General features: G+C 43.6%; 1 protein-coding gene across 2 annotated transcripts in view; it reads right to left on the bottom strand.

The window, feature by feature from the left end:
* DDHD1 (DDHD domain containing 1) overlaps positions 1-22864 on the bottom strand; it is a 68531-nt gene that overhangs the window by 19650 nt on the left and 26017 nt on the right. For both annotated transcript variants that reach the window (XM_074583524.1, XM_074583525.1), the window contains 4 exons: positions 18936-19064; positions 17046-17193; positions 6867-6973; positions 6606-6712 (listed from right to left, as the gene is read on the bottom strand). In XM_074583524.1, the coding sequence (XP_074439625.1) occupies positions 6606-6712; positions 6867-6973; positions 17046-17193; positions 18936-19064 (491 nt within the window). The remainder of the gene's footprint in view (positions 1-6605; positions 6713-6866; positions 6974-17045; positions 17194-18935; positions 19065-22864) is intronic.

The raw sequence follows: 22864 nt of genomic DNA, 5'->3' as shown, positions 1-22864 counted from the left end.
CCCTATTCTGATTTTTAGGGAAAAATTTCCTCAGCACCTTTTGCAGACAAATTGTTTCAATATGAAAGTTTAGTGTGGGATTAAAACACTACAAGCCTTGTTGAAGCCACCGTGAATACTCATGGCTACCTAGAGAAAATGAAATACAAATAAAGCAGGACTTTGCAATGCCTGAAGCCTTTAGTGCAATGAAATCTCCAAGACTGATTTTACGACAAGTCATAATCAAGCACATGAAGCACCCCACAATTCTCGGGCTGGGGAGAGAGCCCTTATGTACTACTGAATTTTCAGACCTGCTCAATACAGCACAAACATTTGAGATACAGTTTGGGAGCAGCATCCAAGAAATGTACGCATTTCCTACATGCTCCAGTCTGGTCCCAAAGGGCAAGGGAGAGGCTGGATTTCCAGCAGTCAAAGATCTCAGCAAAACCAGGGGGAAATGGAGAAAAAATGCCACCAGCCAAGTCCGCAGATGCAGTAGGGTGCTGTTCCCCTGTGAAGCTCTTCTGGGAATGTGTTTCAGTTTTGTTTCACGAAAAGGAAACGGATGACTACTTGCCTGAAGCTCCCTCTATCAGCTGAAGTTTTGCCAATAAATCTTCCATGCAGGAAACCCAAGCCCGCAGGATCAAGTTGCTCAGAAGTCATCAGCTCATATTCTGACGAACTGAGGTTAAATGCTCTAGGCCCTTCACAAACCAAATGAAAGGCAGAGTAAAGGAAAGGTCTTTCTGCACGGAGAGCCAGCGTGACAGCCATGCAATTCGAGGGGAAGCCAAAAAACCAGACTGTTGACCAAGGAATGGGGTGGCAGACTTGATGGGGCCAAAAATCCCCTCTGCTTTCCAGTTACGCACCTGCTTGGCATATCATGTCCGAGTAGGCAAAACCACAACAGCTCATTCCACCCATCCTGGCAGCAAGGGCATGTGTTTTACAAAGACAAGACGGAGGCTGAGTCAGACGAGAGACACCACTGTCATCTTGGGCAGAAGAAGGAGCTGTGGCAAGACTGATAATAAGGGCAGAAGGATCATGTCTCTAATCACCTTGTGGGTACTGGGTAAGCCCGAACTGCTGGGTCATGATGGGCAGCAAATAACCGTGAAAGCAGCCAAACATCCAGAGCCACCGTCTGTCTCCACTGAAGCCCTTCTGCACAGAATATTAACAGCATCCTGTGCTGAGCTGGAAAAAACCCAGCTAAATCCCCGGCACCAGCATCCAAACCAGCTGTTCTGATGCAGAAGAAGCCTGTGAGACACCAGTGTAAACAAACAAGCCTGTTTCGTGCAAAGCAGGAGGAGGTCGGCTGTGTGCGTGGTGGACAAACACCTCCTGGACCTACATCAAGGAGATCCAGGCCGGAGGAGGAACATCCCCCACGGCCCATTCTAGCAGGCAGATCGCCGGGGTCGAAGGGGCTTTTCAGTGCACGCTGAAAGTATCAGGGTAGAAAATGACATTTTCCCCTCAATACCCACAAAATGAGGTTGATTTTTTTTTTTTTTTTTCCAAGAAAACAATGAGTACAACCCCCCTGCTGGCACCCTGAGCACAGAAGTAATGCAGAGCTTGCGCTCCTCTTGCTCAAATCCTCAATGACCCACTTGCTGCCAAAACTTGGATAGAGCACTCCAGTCCCGAGCCCTTTGATCTGTCTAAGCCAACAAAACCACTTGCTCTCCTCTTGGGCTCTGGGGATTGTCCTCTTCTGAGACTGCTCTCAGCTCTGACCACCCCCTTGCTGTAACTCTTTCTCCCTGCCATCTCCACAGGACCCTCACCCACTGGACAATCTTCTCACATGAACAGCTTGAAGCCGAAGAGAAAAAAAAAAAAACAAAACAAAACAAAACCCAAAACAGAGATCTACACATGAAAAGGGAGCGCAGGAAACCTGACCTCTGCACCCCCTCCAGCTTGAATAGCAGGACTGTTTTCATAGGCTTCGTGGGAAAGGAATTTTAAGGAGATCTGAGGAACAGTGAGTTTTGCAAGCAGCTCCCTCCAAATGTCAAGAGAACTTCAGGAGAAAGCACAAACTTGTTTGAAATTCAGCAACCAGGCAGTAAGAAGGTGTGCGAGCCAACTGGAGGTAGGAGAAGGTCCTTAAAAGCCAACGAAAGATCTGCAGCTCAAGGATGGATTGTAAAGGACCATGAAAGCAAAGGCAAGGCGTGTTTGCTTCATGTGAACCAGAAGAACGTGCCAGCACACAACGCAGGGATGGTGAGACTGCTGACCCTCCAGCATACAACGGCTGTCACGCTCCCTGACGGCATCACTGATGGATGCCAGAAGAGTGTCACAACAACAGATGAGAGGCCAGAAAGAGACTTCAGCTGCGTGAACAGACTGGAACGGCTGCGTGCCTTGGTGACGTTACAGAGAAAGGATCTGTGGATCTGCCCAGCCCAGCGTCTCTCTCGCCACCCCTCTTGCTGTTGAAAGGCTGAGTCTGTGTGTTCAAGACTAAGTTTAGGTTCAGGCAGATCCAGTAACCTATCACTTTATAACGCTGCAATTACATTCAAGGACAATCAAATGAATTAAGTGAACCATGAAAGTGCTGCCAAGCAGCTCCTTGGCTATTAGGTTCAACAGAATAAGCAAAACCAGTGCTGAAACAGTCTCAGTTAAAAATCTCCTGCTTCACATCCCTCTCGTTTTCAAACACACATAAAACAAGTGCCTTTTATTGCTGAAAGAAGTGCATAAGAGAAGGACATTTCCATTTACTCTGCTCTCGTGAGACCCTATCTGGAGTACTGTGTCCAGCTCTGGGGCCACCAACAGCAGAAGGACACGGAGCTGCTGGAGCAGGGCCAGAGGAGGCCCTGGAGATGCTGGGAGGGCCGGAGCCCCTCTGCTGTGAGGACAGGCTGAGGGAGCTGGGGGGGTTCAGCCTGGAGAAGAGAAGGCTCCGCGGAGACCTTCCAGCCCCTTCCAGTCCCTAAAGGGGCTCCAGGAAAGCTGGGGAGGGACTCTGGATCAGGGAGGGGAGCCATGGGATGAGAGGGAACGGTTTTACACTGAAAGAGGGGAGATTTAGATGGAATCCGAGGAAGAAATTCTTTATGATGAGGGTGGTGAGCCCCTGGCCCAGGTTGCCCAGAGAAGCTGTGGCTGCCCCATCCCTGGAGGGGTTCAAGGCCAGGCTGGACGGGGCTTGGAGCAACCTGGTCTGGTGGGAGGTGTCCCTGCCCAGGGCAGGGGGTGGAACGGGATGACCTTTAAGGTCCCTTCCAACCCAAACCATTCTGTGATTCTAGGATTGCAAAACCTCATATTAAAGAGGGATGAAAGCTCTAGTAAAAGTTAACACTCATCCTGAATTTCAAGACTATAGTCATGAATTACTCCTTATTAATACCTATATAATAGCAAACCATCAAGCTGTTTGAAGGTGGGCAGTGAGGTCTGCCCAAGGGAGAAATGCTAGGTTGGCTGCATTACACTGCATTCCTCCTGGCCTCCTAAAGCCCATAATGTACCTCCAACACCAAGCCCACAGCCACCACCTCCCAGACCCTGGCTTCTTTGTTTCCTCTCCTCAGCTCGTCAGAAATGTTCACTACCCACCACATTTCCCTGCACTTCAGCTGTGGCGGAAGTAATCCATAAATATCTCCTACTAATCTTCTGAGGGTACTGCAATATTTGCACTAAATCTTTAGGGATCTCAGGATGACGGATGTAAATAATCTTTATCATGTACTAAAGGCATTTTCTGCCAAGATATATATCAATAATTTACAGAATTACAATTAGCCAGCAAGTAAGTACAGTGAAGTTCAGTAAAATAAGCACTTAACAATGTAATGAAGGTGACAACACTAGATCTACTATGCATCAATTAGCCTTTTTAATCTCCGTTACAGCCATTTATTATTAAAGAAATATGAAGCTACAAAGACACAGATGTGAAACCAAGTCACCCACCGAAGACACTAAACCACACGGTTATCTTACCACAGGTGGCACTAGCGAGGTCAGAATTAAATGATTGCTCATGTAGAAATAGGCACATGTGCATCAAAATATCAATTTATTGCTTCTCCGTACTACCTGTAATGTTGAAAGAGGGATTCTGTTGTACTCATCGTATAGATGAGGACCTGCATGGCACAATTTGCTTGCGGCCACAGCTGAATCCATTGGCTGCCCGCCATCCTCCAGACTGAACCGCGAGACCCGACTGTCTGCGATGTTCTGTACTGAATTATTAATACCCGTCTGGTATCACATCCCATGTCAGAAGTCAGAGGCACCTTTTGGATATTCTCCCACCCTGCTGCCGAAGAAACAATACTTGAAATCAGAGAGGGGGTGATCCACCACGCTCCCGTAACACTGAGCAGTGCGATCCCGCTGCACCCCAAACAGCTCTCTGCGATCTCCTGGGAAACCTGATATGAAAAGGCTTCTGCCCCTGAAAGAAGGTAGTGGCTACCCGCTTGCAAATCCCTTACCGAGTTGTTTAAAAGAGCGGTCAAAAGCTTTAAAGAAGCAGTTACGTTGCTTCTAGATTTGGGGAAAATCCTTGGAAGTAGAAAGAAAATTCACATCAAAGTCTTGTTGAGCGCAGTCAGGTGAATCTGAAGCTTTACGCTTCTCTGGGCTGAACTCACTGCATCGCTTAATTTATTTCACAGGGGCACAGCAAGGTTTAATTGGCTCCTTTTGAGATACTTTTAGGATTTTTGGGTGGAAAGCACGAGGAGTGCTTTAACTTGATACTATTGTGTTTAAACTCTGCAAAGTTAGGTCGTAGAAAATAAAATGAGATAAGGAAGAGTGAGCAAAAAAAACCAACCTGAGCCCAAACCAAAACAAGTCTCCTTTCTGTAGGCAAAATAAAAGGTGAAAAAATATGGAAAAACTATTTAATGACTATGAGCTTTACCCAACCCTTAACCAAACGAGCAGAATCAAACGAGAAGGCCCATCCCTGACAACTCACCGGCAGAAGGTGAACAAGGAAACCTGCACCCCAAACATTTTGGCTGCCACGCCAAAGATGCCTTTCAGAAACCCGTTCTTCAAGGCTTTAATGTTTCATTTGTAATAGCATTTTCTTTTTTGGACAAACACTTGCCATCCAAATTGCACAACTTGGCTTCGAGGAAGTTATAACAGTTATTGATGCAGTCTGAACACGGTAAGGGAACAATCAACTTGTTGCAAACATTTCAAGAGAATTCACCTGATTCCGTGACAAAAACAACTGCGTCTTTTGTAATCAGATCTAAGCACAGCCACAGCACAACCATTTTATTTGTCAATTCTTGCACTTGAGGCATGGTGATAAACCCGCAAAACCACAGTTCTATCGAGCAATGCATTACATTTTTCATGCATTGTTGCCAGCATACCTGAACCTTCCTCCCTAGTCCATTTCCCAGAAGATGCCCACAGACATGCCAAGCCTCTAATGCAGTTTAAAACCACCCTATTTTAGAGCTGCCAGAGAAGTTTTCATCGCTTGCCATGAAAGTTCACGCTGGCCTCAATTCCACAACAGAGAAACACGATACACAGCGGAGAACCCAGGAGCCCTGAACTTTGCATCCTTCAGCAACAAGAGGGGTACAGCTTTCCGTACACCTATCCCTAGCGCTGGAAGCTTAAAAAGCTCCCAGCAATCTCACCCCCGTTGCTGCTATCAGGAAAGGAAGTATTATTAGGCAGTTTAGGGTTTAAAATTATATCGCCAGTCTAAGGACTTGGATATCTATTTCATTTTAAGGAAAGGTAGCATCAAATCCCCACCTAAATTTTGAAAGCCTCTCCTCTCCTCCCTGCCCCAGTCTAACCACGCACAGAGCACCAAGGCTGCAAAAAGATTACCCTATTATATATATCCATACATAATGTAGTCAATATAGGAAAAAAACCTACAATTCCTATAGAACACTAAAACATCCCCCCAAGGGGTTTACCAGTAAGCGTGCCACAGAAAGGATGCTATTGGGGTGATGCACTGTACATGCCTCAGAGGCTACTGTATTACTTATTGAAGGCTTTTCTCCTCTGATTAATGGGGTCCCCTTACAGCACAGATGGCTGAGGTAAGATGGGAGCCTCCACTACATGAACAGTCCTCTCACAAACAAATAACCGAGAGCCAACTTGCTTTTCCTGCAAGGTAAGTGCACCTAAATGCATTAAAACTGGCTTGGGCACGGTGACACATGCTGCCGTCCCATCTGACACAAACGAAGTGACAAATATTCACGGATTTTGCAAGAGGTATGAAGAATCTCGGCTCTATGGACTCCCATTGCTCTGAATGCGCAATTATATGGAAACGCCATAAAAAACCTTCCCGTTTCTAAGCTGCTGATACAGACCCATTTTAGAGAGCCATTTCTGCTCTAAAAAATTACACTGATTGTACTTTTTGCTGTTTCTCTACCCCTCTCACTCTTAAAACTCTGTATTTTGATTACTATGATGACCATTACACACTTGCAAAGAGTTAGTAATCTTTATGCGGAGTCTCTCAGAAGGAAAATTGGCTTACATCCCTAAGCCCAGCTTGTTTCATGCTCTAATGCCTGCTCTAGTAAAACTTAGATAAAAACCACACTTACTTCATCTCTATATAGAGGACTCGTATAATACATGATATCCATCGCGCTGCTGTTCAGCATGTCCCTTAAACCTCGTACTTTATCCGGAGTAATGGAGTCCACAGTGTCTGGAAAATAAAAAAAAAAGACTCGAGTCACATGCGGGAGAATGATAAAATCCAAACAAGGCACGTGCAGAGAACACGGGATGGAACTTCTGGGGACAATTTTGCAGGCTGCAGCTACTGGAATGGCACAAGAACCAGTAAGCAAGCAACGTACCTCCATCGAGGGTAAGTTTTGATCTCCATTCAACCGGGAGAAATTCAACGTGCGTTGCAAGATTGGAAAAATACTTTTCTTCTATTTTTCTTGCAGTATCTCGCATCCTGTAAAAGAGAAAAGAGAACATGTTCCCGTAAAGACTGCTGTTGGTGCAGTGCATCCAGGAATAACGCATTTCTCACATTACTACTTTTCAAGTATGCAATGCGTGCTTATTAACATGGATAATTACCTCAATCTCATGCTTTTGTTATAAAGTGCTTCAATTCTTATTCAATGAAAAATTCTCTACATTACACGCTCAAAAGGGTTTCAAAAACTTTAAATATATTACACTACAGGCTTAACATCAATCACTTAAGTTCAGCTGAAAGACATCTGTTAACTTCAGTGGGTTTGGGGTAGAATGCAACCAAAAATTCAGAATTTTATCAGTGCCTTGAAATCTTGAATCCCTTTAGATCACCAGTTTAGACCAGTATGTAAGGAAGATAGTTCAGTGCTTTTAAACACAAAGAAAACTATTAAGAATATTGCTTGAGAAGTCAGAATTTACTTTTAATTTCATGTATCAAATTGGAAGGCTTGAGAGTTCTCAGAGTGAGAAACAGCATCATTTATTAGCGTTTCAGTGTGCAGCGGTGAACGGACAGGCTAAATGTCCTGTTAAAAGACTTTTCATTTTTTAAGCATATCTGAACACGAACACGGAGGCACCTCTGTCAAGGGATGCAAGAAACTTAAAGTATCTAAAAACCAAAGTATATCTGGACCCTCTCTGTTATTTGGGGGAGAAGGGGAATAATGGTGTGTTATATTCTTTTAAAAATACCACTTTATTAGTGTTGTGTGAAAGACTGCTCAGAAAAAAAAAGAAAGCCAGCATCAAATTATACAAGACAGTAAAATATCCAAGCGTTCCACCAAACACATTCAGCAGCCAAACTGAGAAAGCTTTATATTTTCCTTTCTTTTCTTTACATGAATCTCAGCTCCCAGGGGTATTAGCATTTTTGAAGATGAGCATGACAAACTAAACCTGACCGAGCGGCAGCAGTGCTGGCTTTCCAGCAGCTGGTTCCCAGTTCCAAGCATCAGAGGTGTTTTCCTTTCCGAGACAAAGCCCAAAGTTTCAACACGGGTTTTATTTTCTCCTATTTTCAAAGAAAACCCTTTTAATGATTGCTACAACCAAAGGCATGATGACACTAATCTCCCGTCTGTACTTCTACCCATCCAAATGCAGTTTAGTAAGTTTAACCCCTTAGCTGAGACACTTTCTATGAATATATTAATGCTCCTCTGTTCGCCTTCAATAGAAATCATGGAATGGTTTGGGTTGGAAGGGACCTTAAAGATCACCCAGTGCCATCCCCTGCCCTGGGCAGGGACACCTCCCACCAGACCAGGTTGCTCCAAGCCCCATCCAACCTGGCCTTGAACCCCTCCAGGGATGGGGCAGCCACAGCTTCTCTGGGCAACCTGGGCCAGGGGCTCACCACCCTCACAGCCAAGAATTTCTTCCTTAGATCTCACCTAAATCTCCCCTCTCTCAGTTTAAAACCATTCCCCCTCGTCCCATGGCTCCCCTCCCTGATCCAGAGTCCCTCCCCAGCTTTCCTGGAGCCCCTTTAGGGACTGGAAGGGGCTGGAAGGTCTCCGCGGAGCCTTCTCTTCTCCAGGCTGAACCCCCCCAGCTCTCTCAGCCTGTCCTCACAGCAGAGGGGCTCCGGCCCTCCCAGCATCTCCGGGGCCTCCTCAGGTCCTGCTCCAACAGCTCCGTGTCCTTCCTGCACTGAGGACTCCAAAGCTGGACACAGCACTGCAGGGGGGGGTCTCACCAGAGCAAAGGAGAGGGGCGGAAAGGGAAGGGGAAAGGGAAGGGAGCATCCTTTACATGCTGTCTTCGAAAGCAGTTACCAATGGCCTGACCAAACAGCCAAGAAACAAAACTAATCAGCACTTCTATTTTTAAAGCCTGGTTTGGTTGCACTCCTAATCTCCCAGTCTCTAGTCCAATGAGATGGCAAAGGTTTAAGTAAAGCACAATGTCCTTCCCATGATGAGGAAAAAAACCCCACAATTCAGCAAGAGGATCTCCTTAAACTGGGGTTAATTTAAGGCTCGAACTGACACAGCCTTGCAAGGCACGGAACAACCCTCCCCACCACCATCCCACACAACACACCTCTACTTCAGCCCAACTTCAGCCGAGCAGATTTTTCTAGATTATCAAGAAGATAAAAAACTCAGTAAATACAAGAATATTCCTGGAGTCCCTGAGTAACCAAAACAAAAGAGAAACACATCTGTCTGAACAACATCAGATGATTACTAGCACAAGGAAACGTAGGGACCTAAAATCTAAATGAATATTCTTTGGAAATGCTAACAATTCTTTGGTCTTGCCAAGGCAGCTTAAATTTCTCTGGGTGAAGGAGGATGGTGGCCAGCTATGACGAACTCAGAAACAGTAAGTTTAGCAGAAAACCCGACAAGCAGCAATCTAAAGCTGTAAAAGCACAGAAACGTTGTATGAATAAAGCAAAGAATTCTACACAGCAACAATCACTTTAAATGAAGGAATCGGTAAGTAACCTGGTCCTAATAGTGTAGGAAAAAACATCCAGATTATTTACACATCAGTAGCAGCTGTAAATTTTATGAAGAAATAGCTATTAGAGCTACTGACATCTCCATCTTCCGATACAACAGCTACAGGGCTTCTTCCTGTTCCAAAGGATCCAGGTCTTGCTAAAGCTATTCACAGCCAAACTGACACAGAGGATTTCTTTAACTAAAAATCTCCTTTCTAAAGCTAGTTATATGATTTTGGAAAAAATCAGTGCAGCCCAGCAATTCTGCCAGAGCTTTTGGGAAAAGCTTCACATGGGAGAAGACACATTTTCCCCAGAGCTTTGGGAAAAGCCTCCTGAAAACTGTGCCAGCTTTGCGTTCTTACCCAAAATTTTGCGGAAGGCAAACCCTAATTTTACTCGGATCTGGAAGATTCCTTCCCTACATCATCTGAGGTTGTGCATGGTGCAGCCTCCGGCACAATAGTCCCAATTTCTGCTAGAACGGATTATGGACAAACATTCAAAAGCTCTTGGGTACAACACAAAACCAAAACCCAACTCTGTGCATGTCGTCCTTGTGCCTGGCAAAATATATTCAGGTGGAAGTTCACAAAAGGTCTGTTTCAACTAATTTTTGTTACCTGCCACTTCACCAGTGTCAAATCACATGTGCAGTGATTGTGTTCCTCAGCGTTGCAAGCGTGCTCCCCGCTCCGATACGCTGCATTTCATGCTAACTTTATGAAGCTGGTTCATACTACCAACTACTGGCTGGAGTTTCGCAGGTTACAAACTATGTAGTTACAAAAATATTTCATTTTTTGCCTTTCGCTAAACTTTCTGAGGCAAGCCAGTTTTGTGCTACTAGCCAAATACCATCAGAGGGGCAATTATTCTCTCTCTCATTATTTCACAGCAGGAATGTCACCCCCATCTCCTGATCGCAAGGATCACGGAGGCATTAAAACACACCAGCACAACGATTCCCGAGGCAACCCATCTCATTAACAGCGAATGGCACTGTTCAACATCTCCCACTGATTTCGATCAACAATTTTATATTATAAATTCTAATAAAAATTGTGGTGTAATTGCCAAGCAAGGTGGCTACGCTCACACGCAAACCCCCAGACCTGCTATACACACGCTTACCTTCTCTGCTCGAAAGGCTTTCCCACCCCCCCCCTTCTTCTGGCTTTTTAAACATAAATATTTTGAGCTATTTTATTAGTCCCTCTGCTCACTTGCTAAATTAACACCAACCGAAGTCATAAATCCTCATTTAAACAGGCAAAGAATTCTTCTCCTTTCCAATGCAAACGGATGTTGAAATATTGACCCCAGAGCAACAATTACTTAAATCTATACACCAAAACACATGGTAACAACTAAAATTTATTATTTCTCCAAGAAAAAAAAAAAAATAAATCACTCAGGTGCAGATGCAACGCATACCTTAGAAAACATTTTGACATATTGCTGTTTTCCATGCAAGAAGCAATGGCCTGAAAATAGATACTTTGAGACTCACCATAAATAAAATGTGCTTGGCTGCCTTTCTCTGATTAAAATAATAAATAATAAACCCATATTTTCACAGGTATACATCCTTGCTTAAGCAAGTATATTGCAGAGATATGGTAACATATTTACGATTATTGCTGTGGGGTTTGTTTTTTTTTTTAAATCTTATGCTACTAATTTTACTCTTGTGGAGCAAATCACAAATACTACATTAAAAACTGGAGAGCTGCAAACAACTTGGCTTCAGCTAGTTCACAAATTTTATAAAACGACCTTGAGAGCTGGTAACAGAGCAAAATGCCTGAAGGCTTGAAGATGTTACTCGTTTTATTCCCAAGTCATCTTTGCAGATTCGCTTCCATCAGATGATCCATAGCCAAGAAAAAAGGGAATGGTTTTTAATTTAAAAAACATTACAACACAAACTTCTTACACTGAACTCTTGATTTCAGAGATAGGGCAATGGGATGTCCCTACAAAAAAAAACCCCTGTAAAGTCTCTACTGCCTGCAAAACATGTGGATCCATCCCTGAATTTCGGTCACACAACTGGTAAATTATGCCCCAAAGCATTCCCCACCCGCTTCCACCACGGAGCCCTAAACAGAGGGCAGCACTCACTGCCTCTTTCAGGAAATAATACCATGCGTCCTTGAGGAAACTCAGGGCTGGCTTGAACTAAATTTGATATAAATCGAAGTGAGAGTAGCGGGCATGAGTAATAAAAATTGCGATCTGCTCAAGGCAGAGGAAACGAAAGGGAGGTTTCATTTTCCTAAACGCCTACCCGCGCCACAGAAATGCAAACTCAAGTCTTACTCTAGGCGGGTTTCAAAGAACAACGGCAAGACACAAGTCGTCTTCTGGAAGGTGTCCCTGCCCATGGCAGGGGGTTGGAATGAGATGATCTTTAAGGTCCCTTCCAACCCAAACCATTCCGTGATTCTGCCACTGTTCTTCAGGGATTCATCTGCTCTCAGACCAGACGCAGTAAGACCGCTGCTCAGGACGCAGAATCATTTAGCTTGGAAAGGACCCTTAAGATCATCCAGTCCAACCATAAACCTAACACCGCCAAGTCCACCACTAAACCATGTCCTGAAGTGCCACGTCTACATGTCTTTTACATACCTCCAGGGATGGGGACTCAACCCCTTCCCTGGGCAGCCTGTTCACTTTTGGACTACCATCCACTCGCATGCATGCTCTCAGCCTGGGAGGCAACAGGTTGGTGAAATATCTTTTTTCAAATGAGTCTGTAATAAGAAGAGGACAGAAATAATCCTGTGCGTGGCTTCCTACAGATGAGCTTTAGTACTTGTAAAAGGTGTAGCAAATGGATGTGCTCCGGGCTTGGATAAACACTGACAGAGTTATAGGATGATAGGTGAGTCACATGCAGACTCATTTTACTTTGGAAGACAGACAGAAATTGTAGCATGCAGACAAAGCGAGCACGATCATGATTCACACTTCGTCCTTTTCGAGAATAACAGGACTCAGCATGATCAAAGGAACTCGAGCTGCTCAGTTGGTTGATTATGGGATTCCCGAGACAAGCCTGTGGAGATCCAAGTGCACCATTTGCCAAATGAGATGTTCGCTTTGGTATAGAGCTGACTTGGCATTCCTCGTCCCTGTTATCATCCCCTGCCTCCTCGCCTCTCGCTCCCATCTTCCAGAGAGGGTTCCAGTTGTTCTGACCAACTGCAGGGATCCAGTTTACAAAGGGATCATACCGAAATTGGTGCTGGTGTGGGCAGGGAAAGGGCAGCACCGGGCAGAAATGAGGGCTGTGGGGGTGGGGACAGGAACCAGAATGGATCTAGAGATACATCTAAGCCCTGGACAGGCTATTACAGCTTCCACCCGCTATGCAGTCGTGTTAGCTAATTAAAAAATTTACGCAAAACAAGCTCTTATGAAAGTACTTAATGCCCTAACTATCACCTTTTACCTCTTGGGTTGAACTTCTCATTTAGCTTGCAAGACAAGCTCAATTTGAAACCTGTAAGGCAAGTTTTACCATTTGGATACGTAATTTCAGAAAAACATGCAATTATTACCAGCACCGAAGAATTGAAAACAAGCACGTAATACGTATTGAATGCAATGTAAGCGTTTAAATGGAAAATGAGCAAAACTACCAGATACCTGAAAAGCTAAAAATTATAGGAAAAATTTTACAGGAAATCTTGATTTAAGATTCTAGCAGCATATATTTAATGCACTGAAAGGCCTCCGAGAGGCCCTGCACTCTGTAAGGGCTGGCACACCACTGGAAATTTACCAAAATAGCTATTCTGAAGTAATTATAATGATAATCCACAATTAAAATGCTTTCTAACGGGACTTGCAATAAAAATGTAAATTGGTGATTAGGGAACGCCAAGATGACGTCGCTTGTGCAGACAGCAATTTTTGGGCTCCGAGCAGCAGCCCAGGCAAATACCATTTTGGAATGAAAACAGGAGATTCAAGCAGAGGCAGACAGACACCAGCTCTAGGGAAAGAGCAGCCAAGAAGCCCCACATTACAGCCATTATGGGAACAGGCACAACAGTTACTCCACTCAATTTTCAAGCACAGGAGACGATGAAATCTAAGGGGCCAGCCTAAAGGTCTGACTTTTACCTAAGTCAGGGAAAACAACAGGGTATTTTTAAAGGGTATTGGAAACATGGGCAGTAACATTCCTAAATTCTATCTAACATAAGAACGCCATGCCACCCCCTGCCATAATCTAGAAGCACAAACTCAAGAAAATCAGAGATTAGGCTTCAGTGAAAAAATATTCCAAATAATGAAAGTGTGTAGAGCAAAATGAAAGGATATCCCAAAATGATATATTTTTTTAAAGTTAACATTGTACCTTATCAGAAACCTAGCAATGCCGGAATACTGTATCTGCCAGCAAATAAAAAAACCTTCCAATTAAGTACATTATGCCACAATATCTTAGTTTGTATTACACAGAAATACAGAATATTCTATCTTCTTCCTTAAATAGTCATCCCTATGTCACCGAAGCGGCCGACAGCACATTATTCTGCTCACGTTAGGTGAGGTGAATCACTGCTCCAGCCTGGAGGAGGTACTGTCTCTTCCCAGACGAGTTCTGCACTTAATACCAGCGCTGACAGGAGCAGCTTGTTGTACCAGCTGCTGCGCTACATTTAGATAATAAATGTGTTTAACTACACTGTGAAGAAACAAAACGATGCCACATCTACCAAAGACCTGCTCATTCAAGCATCAATAAAAGGCACCTTTTGCATTTACCTACTTACAGGGCACCCTGTAACCACGTTAATGACTAGATTCAACTCCATTCCTTAATGAAATCGGTGCACATAATTTTAAGTTACCCTGGAAGCAGAGTTCTGTTTTCACCTCTGTAACCAACAGGATCTGCCTAATGATGCAGATGCATCGTGTGAGCTGCACCGATTTCTTCTCGAGGCGGTACCCTGAGGACAGAGCACATCAAATGAGCTCTGGTAGGGTCTCTCACCAGCCTGGTTTACAGACAAAGCATTCCATGTCTGAGTTATAAACTGTATTTTTGCACTTTTCTTTCTTTTAAGACTACTCGTTCAAGGGAGGCTATGGTTTTGTGCTATGAACCAAAGTGTTGCTCTCACACAGGCTGAAATAAATACAAAAGTTTTATCCCAGGGTAGACTGAACACCCCCAAGAAGCAACAATAAACATACATGCGTCCTGGTTTGAGGACCAACTCGAACCAGGACAACGTGGCAAAGACAAAATGCTTCAGACAGTTTTTTTGTGGATGGTAGAAAGGGAAAGAACCTGAGAAAGTATTCCCTTCTGCAGATCCCAGAGTCCCTCCAAGCACCATGCCAAAAAACCGCAAGGTTTCATGGAGTTTGCCTCGTTCAACCTGCCTCATCGCTGTTCTCTCCCCATCTGTGGCCCAAAGCCCACAGAGAGGACTGGTGGTGGCACTCTGCGGAGGAACTTGGCCTGCCGGATGTCCTGGGGACTAAACCAAAAAGCACCTTTCTATTTCTAAAGGAAACACACGCCGCCTACCCGGGGGTTCCCACCCCACACGCGTGTATCACAAGGGACATCCAGGTCCTTCAAAGCTGCACAACGATGAGTTATGAGGGCTGGTAGTGCCTTCTATATCTGCTGGCAGCACCCAGGTATTGATGAGGGAAGAAAGGAGCGGTGACAGTGACAGGCAGACCTATAGCTTAAGGTACAGATTTAGCACGGCTGCAACTACAGGTTTCCTACTAAAGAATGGGCATTTAATAGGAAAAAAACACACTAAGCCTTTTCTCCTTAGCTTCTACTTTAAAGTGCGAACAGTCAAAAAAATATTTCTCCTTCTCCATCTTATCATTTTTCAAAAGGCAACATTGGACTCCCTGTGTCGCTAATGCAAAAGAATGTAAAAAAGATATATATTAAAAAATACACACATATATCATGGATGAAGGTGCTAACAGAAAGTGCTAGTATGGCTTGTGAGAGCTGCCACTGTGCTGGCCTGGCAGAGATTTCTTCTAAAATATCTTCCTAGAACATATGGGATGCTCCCCACTGATAAGTACTAAGCTATCAAAAAAAAAAAAAAAAGAGGAAAAAAAAAAAGGATTTCAATTTAAAATGATACTTTCATTTGCAGATTTTGTACAGAATCCACAATTTATGCCAATAATTAGCACTTTAAAAGGCCATGCAATACTGTCTGTTGTTTCTTGAGGATATGAGCGAGATTTACTGAAGGACAAAAAGTCTTGTTTCCTTTTTAGGTAAAAGATTTCATGTAATTGGCTGTCGATCAAAGCAGGACTTCTTATGGAATGAATACCTGTGCAGTGTGTCCTGAGCTGAAGTTAACCCACCCATACAAGCCCTCTGTGTATGTTCGATGGAAGGTGGGGCAGGGAGAAAGAAAAAGCAGAAAACCCTGATAATTCCAAGGTGGAAGTTTTATTTCTTGCCGCTGTTAAAGCAGCAACTTGTATTTAGGGTATTGGCATTTCCAGTAGAATTGCATCCTACAAAAATTTAAGTTTTTACATTTATTTTGGTGACCTGCTTCAGCTTTTTATCAAGGGCTATGGATCCATTTCTCTTTGGTTTTGATTGCTTGCTCTCAAACAACAGGAATAAAAGAGCAGCGAAGCAGCAGCACAAGGGGAGGAGGGAGGAGCAGGCTGGTTGTTTTGAGATGACAAATGACACTGCAGTGACATCAACAGGTCTACTCTACTGCACCAGAGGACACTGGAGTGGGACAATGAGCTGAATGAACACGAAGAGCCTGCTGACACGATGGTACACACCATGGCGACGGCAGATAAGCACTGACATTCTGCAATTAAAGAGGTTCACAAAGCTCCTACCACAAGATCAGCAATCTCAGCTCTACACACACTGTCACAAGAGTCACTGAGTACGTCGCTATTTCTGTCAACTCTGATGGAACGTGGAACTATTTGTGACACACGTATTAAACCATCTGTGCAAGACTGATCTGCAGTTAACACTTTTTTATCCTCTTCTTTCTGCTAATGAAGCGGTCCTCAACACCACCTCATCCCTCACAGTGCTGTCATCACCACTTTACAATTTCTTCTGATATTCAAAAGTCTTTTCAGGTACAGAATTTTCACTAGCTCCGGAGTTTCTCTTCCCATTCACCAGTACCCTAAGCGGCCTTCTGAATTAGCTCAGATTTCAAATCAGAAACCATTTGTCTTGACAAAAGACATTCAATGAAAAGACCTGGTAAGCTTTTAACCAGGGCTGCTACAAATTCATGGGCCAGTGCCTTAAAAGTCACAAGTGTTGGCCATGAAAACGGAATATATCTTTGCTCTTCTCGCTCTTGCAGCTGCTCTCACCAAGTCCATACATCCAAATTAACATAGAAAGTAGCGTACCCACAATATAAATACTAATGAATCAGGGGAAGAGGAGGAGAAAGAAACAAAAAAAGACAGAGCATAAACCAAAGGTTCTGCTGTTATTTATAACAACAGCCTTATATTCAGGCTAGAGTTGGTACTGCAAATATTACGAAGCACTCACATAGCTGTATTTTTGATGATCCTTCCTTGGTCCATTTTCTGCCCAATACCATGCACAACAAACACAATGTGACTAGTTTGTGGTGGCTTGTCTTCTAACGTAGCTTCTTCTACATAGCCTCTATGTAGCCTTGTCCCACTACTTGAAGCTGTAGAAAAAACATTATCCTACATCAGTTACATTCGACCACGCGCAACGGTCTCATATGTTGACAGAAGCTTGACTAGTCTCAGACCAATACATTAAAGTAATCTGAAAATAAGATAATACATAAAGGAAGAGCATGCATTTTCAAGTACCTGCAATTTTAAACTTCTCAGATATTTGAGCAGCTAGATGATATTATGACAGTTAACGTATTAACAGGCCATTTCTACTGTAAAGATAATTAATTTCAGAGATGTTTTGAAAAACAACTTTTTAGACAACAGTGTATGATTGTCCACCAACTTCTACAACACAATACCCTCCTTCTGTGTGTCTCCATCATTAAACTCCCTTACATCCCCACCTTACTTCCACAGCATGGGAGGATCATGGAAATGATCTGGCCACAAAAACTGGTAAGCGTTGTCATTCCTTCTCTGACCCAGTTGAAAAGCTTTACAATCTTTCCATTTTGACAGGGAAAAACCTATGCTTTATTTCAAGCCAATCCAATCTCAAATTTTCCCACACGTTCCCCAGTTCAGTGGCCAAACCAAAAAAACCAAAAAACAAAAAACAAACCAAAACAAAAAACCCAATCAATTTCTTGGGGCAAATGTGGGTGTTTTCTCAGTGCTTGATGGCTTGAGAAACCCACTGGCACAGTGTGTCTCCATCCCCCTCTAGTGACAGACCCACGGAGAGGACCACAGCCCTGCAGGAGAGCTGGCTGGCCAGGCGGCCACCAAGACCTTCAGATGGCCATAGAGAGGAAGGCGGCATTATCAAGTGGGCTTCTACTTGGTATTTCTCTCCCCCAAACCGTTTAGGACGATCTTACTTATTTATTACACACCGCCCAAATTATGTTCTGGATACAGAACACTTCGTTTCTTCTGCAACTGAAGCACTGAATTATATTCATTCTGGGCAAACATTAATTAAGCATCCACCCAAGGGCCCTGTGGGGTAAGAGGGCATTAATTACGGAATGGAGGCATGGAGATTGAAGTCAAACCTATTACCCAATCTTGTCCCTTTGGTGGCCAAGGAACAAAGCAGCTGTGTATGTTCTTGGTATTGCTGTTGTCCAGCAGCGCACAGAAGCGCCACAACAGGCCAAGTTCCAATTTTCTAGGTTGGCAATAATCTGCTTTTTCCTTGAGAGAGGCCATCCTCCCTTCCAACCATCCCAGCCTTCCTGGCTTTAAACTGGTAGTTTTGAGCTTAAATGAGCCCTGGTTCCTACTGGAAACAATTTCTGCCTAAAAGAAATTCTTCACCCTTCCTCTCGGTTCATACGTCTGTTTAATCAACAGGAAAAAAAGGCGAGAGGGGGTGAGAGGGGAAGGTATGATGGTGTATTTAAGGAATGCATCGCAGCTTGCAAGTAGACAGCGGTAAAATTCAGGTTGCAAAGGCAACTGTAATTCTTACATTGTAGCTGCTAGACTCTGCCACTATAATATTTTTTATATACTTACTATATAATGTCAACTGCTGCATCCAAAATAATAAAAAAATACGTAATACAAAATAAATTGTAGCCTATTCATATCTAGTTACAATTATGTACAACAACCTAAGGCACCTAGTATACTCTTCCATAGAAACTGCAATGGCCAAAGGGGGCTAGTCACAGATTAAAACTTCAAATTTAACATCTCCTTCTAGAGTTAAAGTAACAAAAACTTAAAATACCGGTATTGATGATATTCTTTACAAACCCGGGAGAAATATTACCTTTGGAAAACCCCAACTTTTGTGTAACAGTTCTTGCAATTTTAGATGTTGTTGCATCACTGTAAAGATACACTTCATCCACACTGTGCCAGTCCACATGGTTGCGACTCAACTTTAGACTATGAATAGCTGCAGCAAAAAGGAACAACATATAATTTAGATGGGTGAGAGGCGGGGGAAAAAAAAAAAAAAAAGTCTCTTCAAACACAGAGAGAGAGAAAAGTAATTTACACATGGGTTAAAATCTAGAGCTCCATTATATCTAAATCTGTATAACTTCTTACCTTGAAAAGTTTTTTTTACGTTTAGGATTAATCTCAGCAGGACAAGCAGCAGTTTGCAGACCACCCCTGAGGACATCTCACATCATTCTCCTCCCACCCTCATTTTGGGATGGTTGGTTTCCAAAATATTCCCTTTAGCTGAAAACAAAAGCCGGGGGAGAAGAAGGAGGGCAATGCATCCTGAAATATTGCAGGTTGGCGGGATGACGAGGTGGTTGCCATATGAACTCTTACCACTAGAAAAAGGGCAATTTCACTCCTATTTTCTCTCTCCTTGTCCATACAGCGAGATCCCTGGGTTTGACTGTATACTGCATTAAGACAGAGGCTTTCAAGGCTCCATTACTAGAAAGCTCCACTGCATTTCTTTCCTTTCAGAAATATCTTGGAGCTGGAAACACAGTTCAATGAGAAAGCCTCTGAATGAGTAATTTCTGGCACAGAACAGAATCTAGCCCTTTCAAAAGCCACTAAGAGCTCTAGTGTTTTTTGGGCAATTATTGTGTTTTCCAGATTTGGAACCGATTGAGCTCTGGGACTGACCCCCATGACACACTGCCCGATTGTCAGGATTAAGCACAGCGGGCATGTTATCATGCAAGTCAGAATTTCTCAGCTCAGGCTTAGAGCTTGCTCGAGCCAAGCAGTACCGCAGCTGTGCTGCTGGCAATTCGGATTTCACCTGAGTTTGGAAATCTGCTGCTTAGGTCTCACCTAACTGGGATACAGAACATTAGGAGAGCTGACAACGGCAATAGCCCTATGACAAAAAACCAAAAGTAGTGTTATTTAACTGTCATTGGTCTTGCTAAAAAGGCCAAAGTCATGGAAAACACCCAGAGGGGTTGTTTTGGGTTTGGTTTGGTTTTTTTTCCCCGTAACAAGCAGAGCTCTAACCTGTCCCCTACCTGAAGACAGTCAAATGAATTTTTAAAACTCTTCTAAAAACGTTCTGAGAAAGCCTGTGCCATCACGATTTCACATTTTAACTCTGCTACAGCACAAACTAGCCGTGTTAAGCTAGACGTTGTCACCTTTCTCCTGTAGTATTTTTTGTTTCTTTGCCAAGGCAGATAGGCCTGACATAGTCAGGTGAAAAACTAAGTGAAGTTTGTAAGAAACAAGGGGATTAGAAAAGGATTACCCCTTCTCTGAATCAGTAAGCATCTGATTCACAAAAAATAACTACAACTCTATTGCTGTTTTACAGTGACAGAGCAAGAACAGGAAAGGAAGTAAGCCTGACTTTGAAGGTAACACCGGCCAGAGCAAGAAGCAACCTAGTGAGAACTCAACGAACATGCAAACTGATTCTCCATAAACATCCCTGCGGGCGCAGAGGTCAATCCATGTCCAGAAATCGCAATTTAGAACTGGAGAAGGAATGGAGATTCCCAGCAAAAATTCCCTCTTTCAGACTTGGAGACAATGCAGCACAGACTGTGACATCCTGAGACAGACACGCAGTCCAGGGGCAGAGGCAAGCAGGTCTTTAAGAGCTGTTCCACCCGCATTCTGTAAAATCCCTCTCAGAGGATGTTCCTGGGGAAGCTGACAGAGGAGGGCTGGAACCTTGATGCCTTTGGAGAGCGTTGTGCTCAACATCCAAAGCATGCAGAGGAAGAGATGGAGATGCCCACGGCTGAGTTGCTTATTACCACCGAAGAAGAAAAGCAGTCTGGGGAGGAGTGACCCTCAAACTCTTTCTGGAATCATTTCCAGCCTCTCTACTGGAAAGAATATACAGAAAGAAGTTGGTTTTCCCTACCCTGCATGAATTATTCTCACTGGGGAAGAACAAATTCCTAACTTGTACTCTTCTGGTCTTCTTCAAAAACACCTGTGTTGAAGGACACATCAAAATCAACTATAAGAACATGCAAGCACTGAGGAACTGCAAAGGAAATACCCAACACTATTTCTCTGTATGTTTAGTAAGGCTTTCAAAAGGGAACCTGAAAAATTTGGTCTACTGTTAACACAGGCACCACGTAAAACTACCAGTAACCTTCAGTAGGACGATACTCGTCTCTCAACAACAGAGTAGCTTACCTCTCTGAGATGTGGCGTTAACATCCACATTGCATTCAAGCTCAGATATATATTTTTTTACAGCACTTGGACTATATGCTCTTCCTTTCTACCCAGCACTCAGAATAAAAAAAAATTAAAGCCACCCCAAAACCATGTGTTTGTTCTTGCTTCTCAGTTTTCCTTCAACTGCAAAATATCAGGAGTTTTTTAGGGAAGTGGCAGGATCCAGAACATGTATGTGGACAATGCTTTTCAGAGAATCTTCCGATTTGCCAGTAAGATGATAAATTTTGCCATTTTATTGATATATTTGCATTTTATTTTGCATCTCTCAGTAATTTTGGTTTATCAACACATTCACTGCTTTGCTTTTGAGTGCCTGTCCACGTGCACACTCCAGAGCAAGGTCCAAACCAGCAGTTTGGACTGAAATCACTGAAAAATAGTGGCTGCAGGACATTTCAAAAGCACCGTGCACTCCTGTGCAGTATTTTGCAGAAGTCTGGATACACTTCCAGAGTGTTTATCTTACCAACCAGGAGCAGACACATTCCTTTAGAAGTTAACAAGAGTCACTTGGGTCAAAACAAACTAAACCGAGCGCTCCACCTTGGCACCCTGTTTTGAAATCCCATGGACTGTTCAAAAAGTCTTTCTGAGGATCGATGCACCCGTTCCACAGACCCTCTTTACTGTGGCAGGATGAGATGTTGTCTTCCCTTTTTTAATTTATATAAACATCGGGATGCCTGTTCATCCTCAGACCCTGGATGTGATGTCCACCAGCGGAACAGAAATCCCCTAATACGGGAAAATCTGTCACCCTGAGCTCCAGGCCCTCTTGCTCTGCAAGAATATCCCTTCAAAATGGGAGTGACGCCCCACTTGATAACTGTTGTTGTGCTTTCTCTATCCCTACATAAGAATTTGTCACAGCGATGACAATGTCTGCGGAGAGAAAAATGGTACGCCCTTGCAGGTTTGCATGGCAGAAACTCAACTGAGAGAAGACCTGCCTAGCGGAGATCAGTCGCAGGGATAAATGATCCACAAGCCACATGTGCATCCACATCTAGGCAGAGACAGAGGTTCTCTGTCCTTATGCACAGGAAATATTATTCAGGTAAAAAAAACCCCACACCTGCAATAAGGTACCTCTTCATGAGGGCCAATACTGCACCGAGCGCTGGGAAGAGATTATCAAGATTTTCAAGAGCCCAACCAAAAGGGGCTTCTGCCGCTGACAGTGTGTTAATAGTGAGGCAGGGAACAAAAAAAAGTGTCTTTGGAAAGGATTTGATAGAAGCTTGAAAATAAGCATCCTAAAAAAAAAAGTAAAAAAAAAAATTCAAAATATGTAAACCATGCTTTCCAGGTATGGCATAACAACAGGTGCCATCGCTGTTTTGAAACTGAACACGAGGAAGAGAAAGTTATGTTTTCCTGAAGATGACGAGACAATACGATTTACATTCTCTTTTCAGAACAAATGGTGACTGTCCTATAAACCTCTGTCACGCTGCAGAGGTGGTCAAAATGACAACTCAGGAGCTTTTCACACCAAGAGATGTCAGAGTGTCAGGAAGTCACCAAGGCATGTCGTAGCATGGC

This window comes from Larus michahellis, chromosome 4 (assembly GCF_964199755.1).
Source record: "Larus michahellis chromosome 4, bLarMic1.1, whole genome shotgun sequence".
NCBI classification, from domain to species: domain Eukaryota; kingdom Metazoa; phylum Chordata; class Aves; order Charadriiformes; family Laridae; genus Larus; species Larus michahellis.
This window is presented reverse-complemented; position numbering and strand designations above follow the sequence as displayed.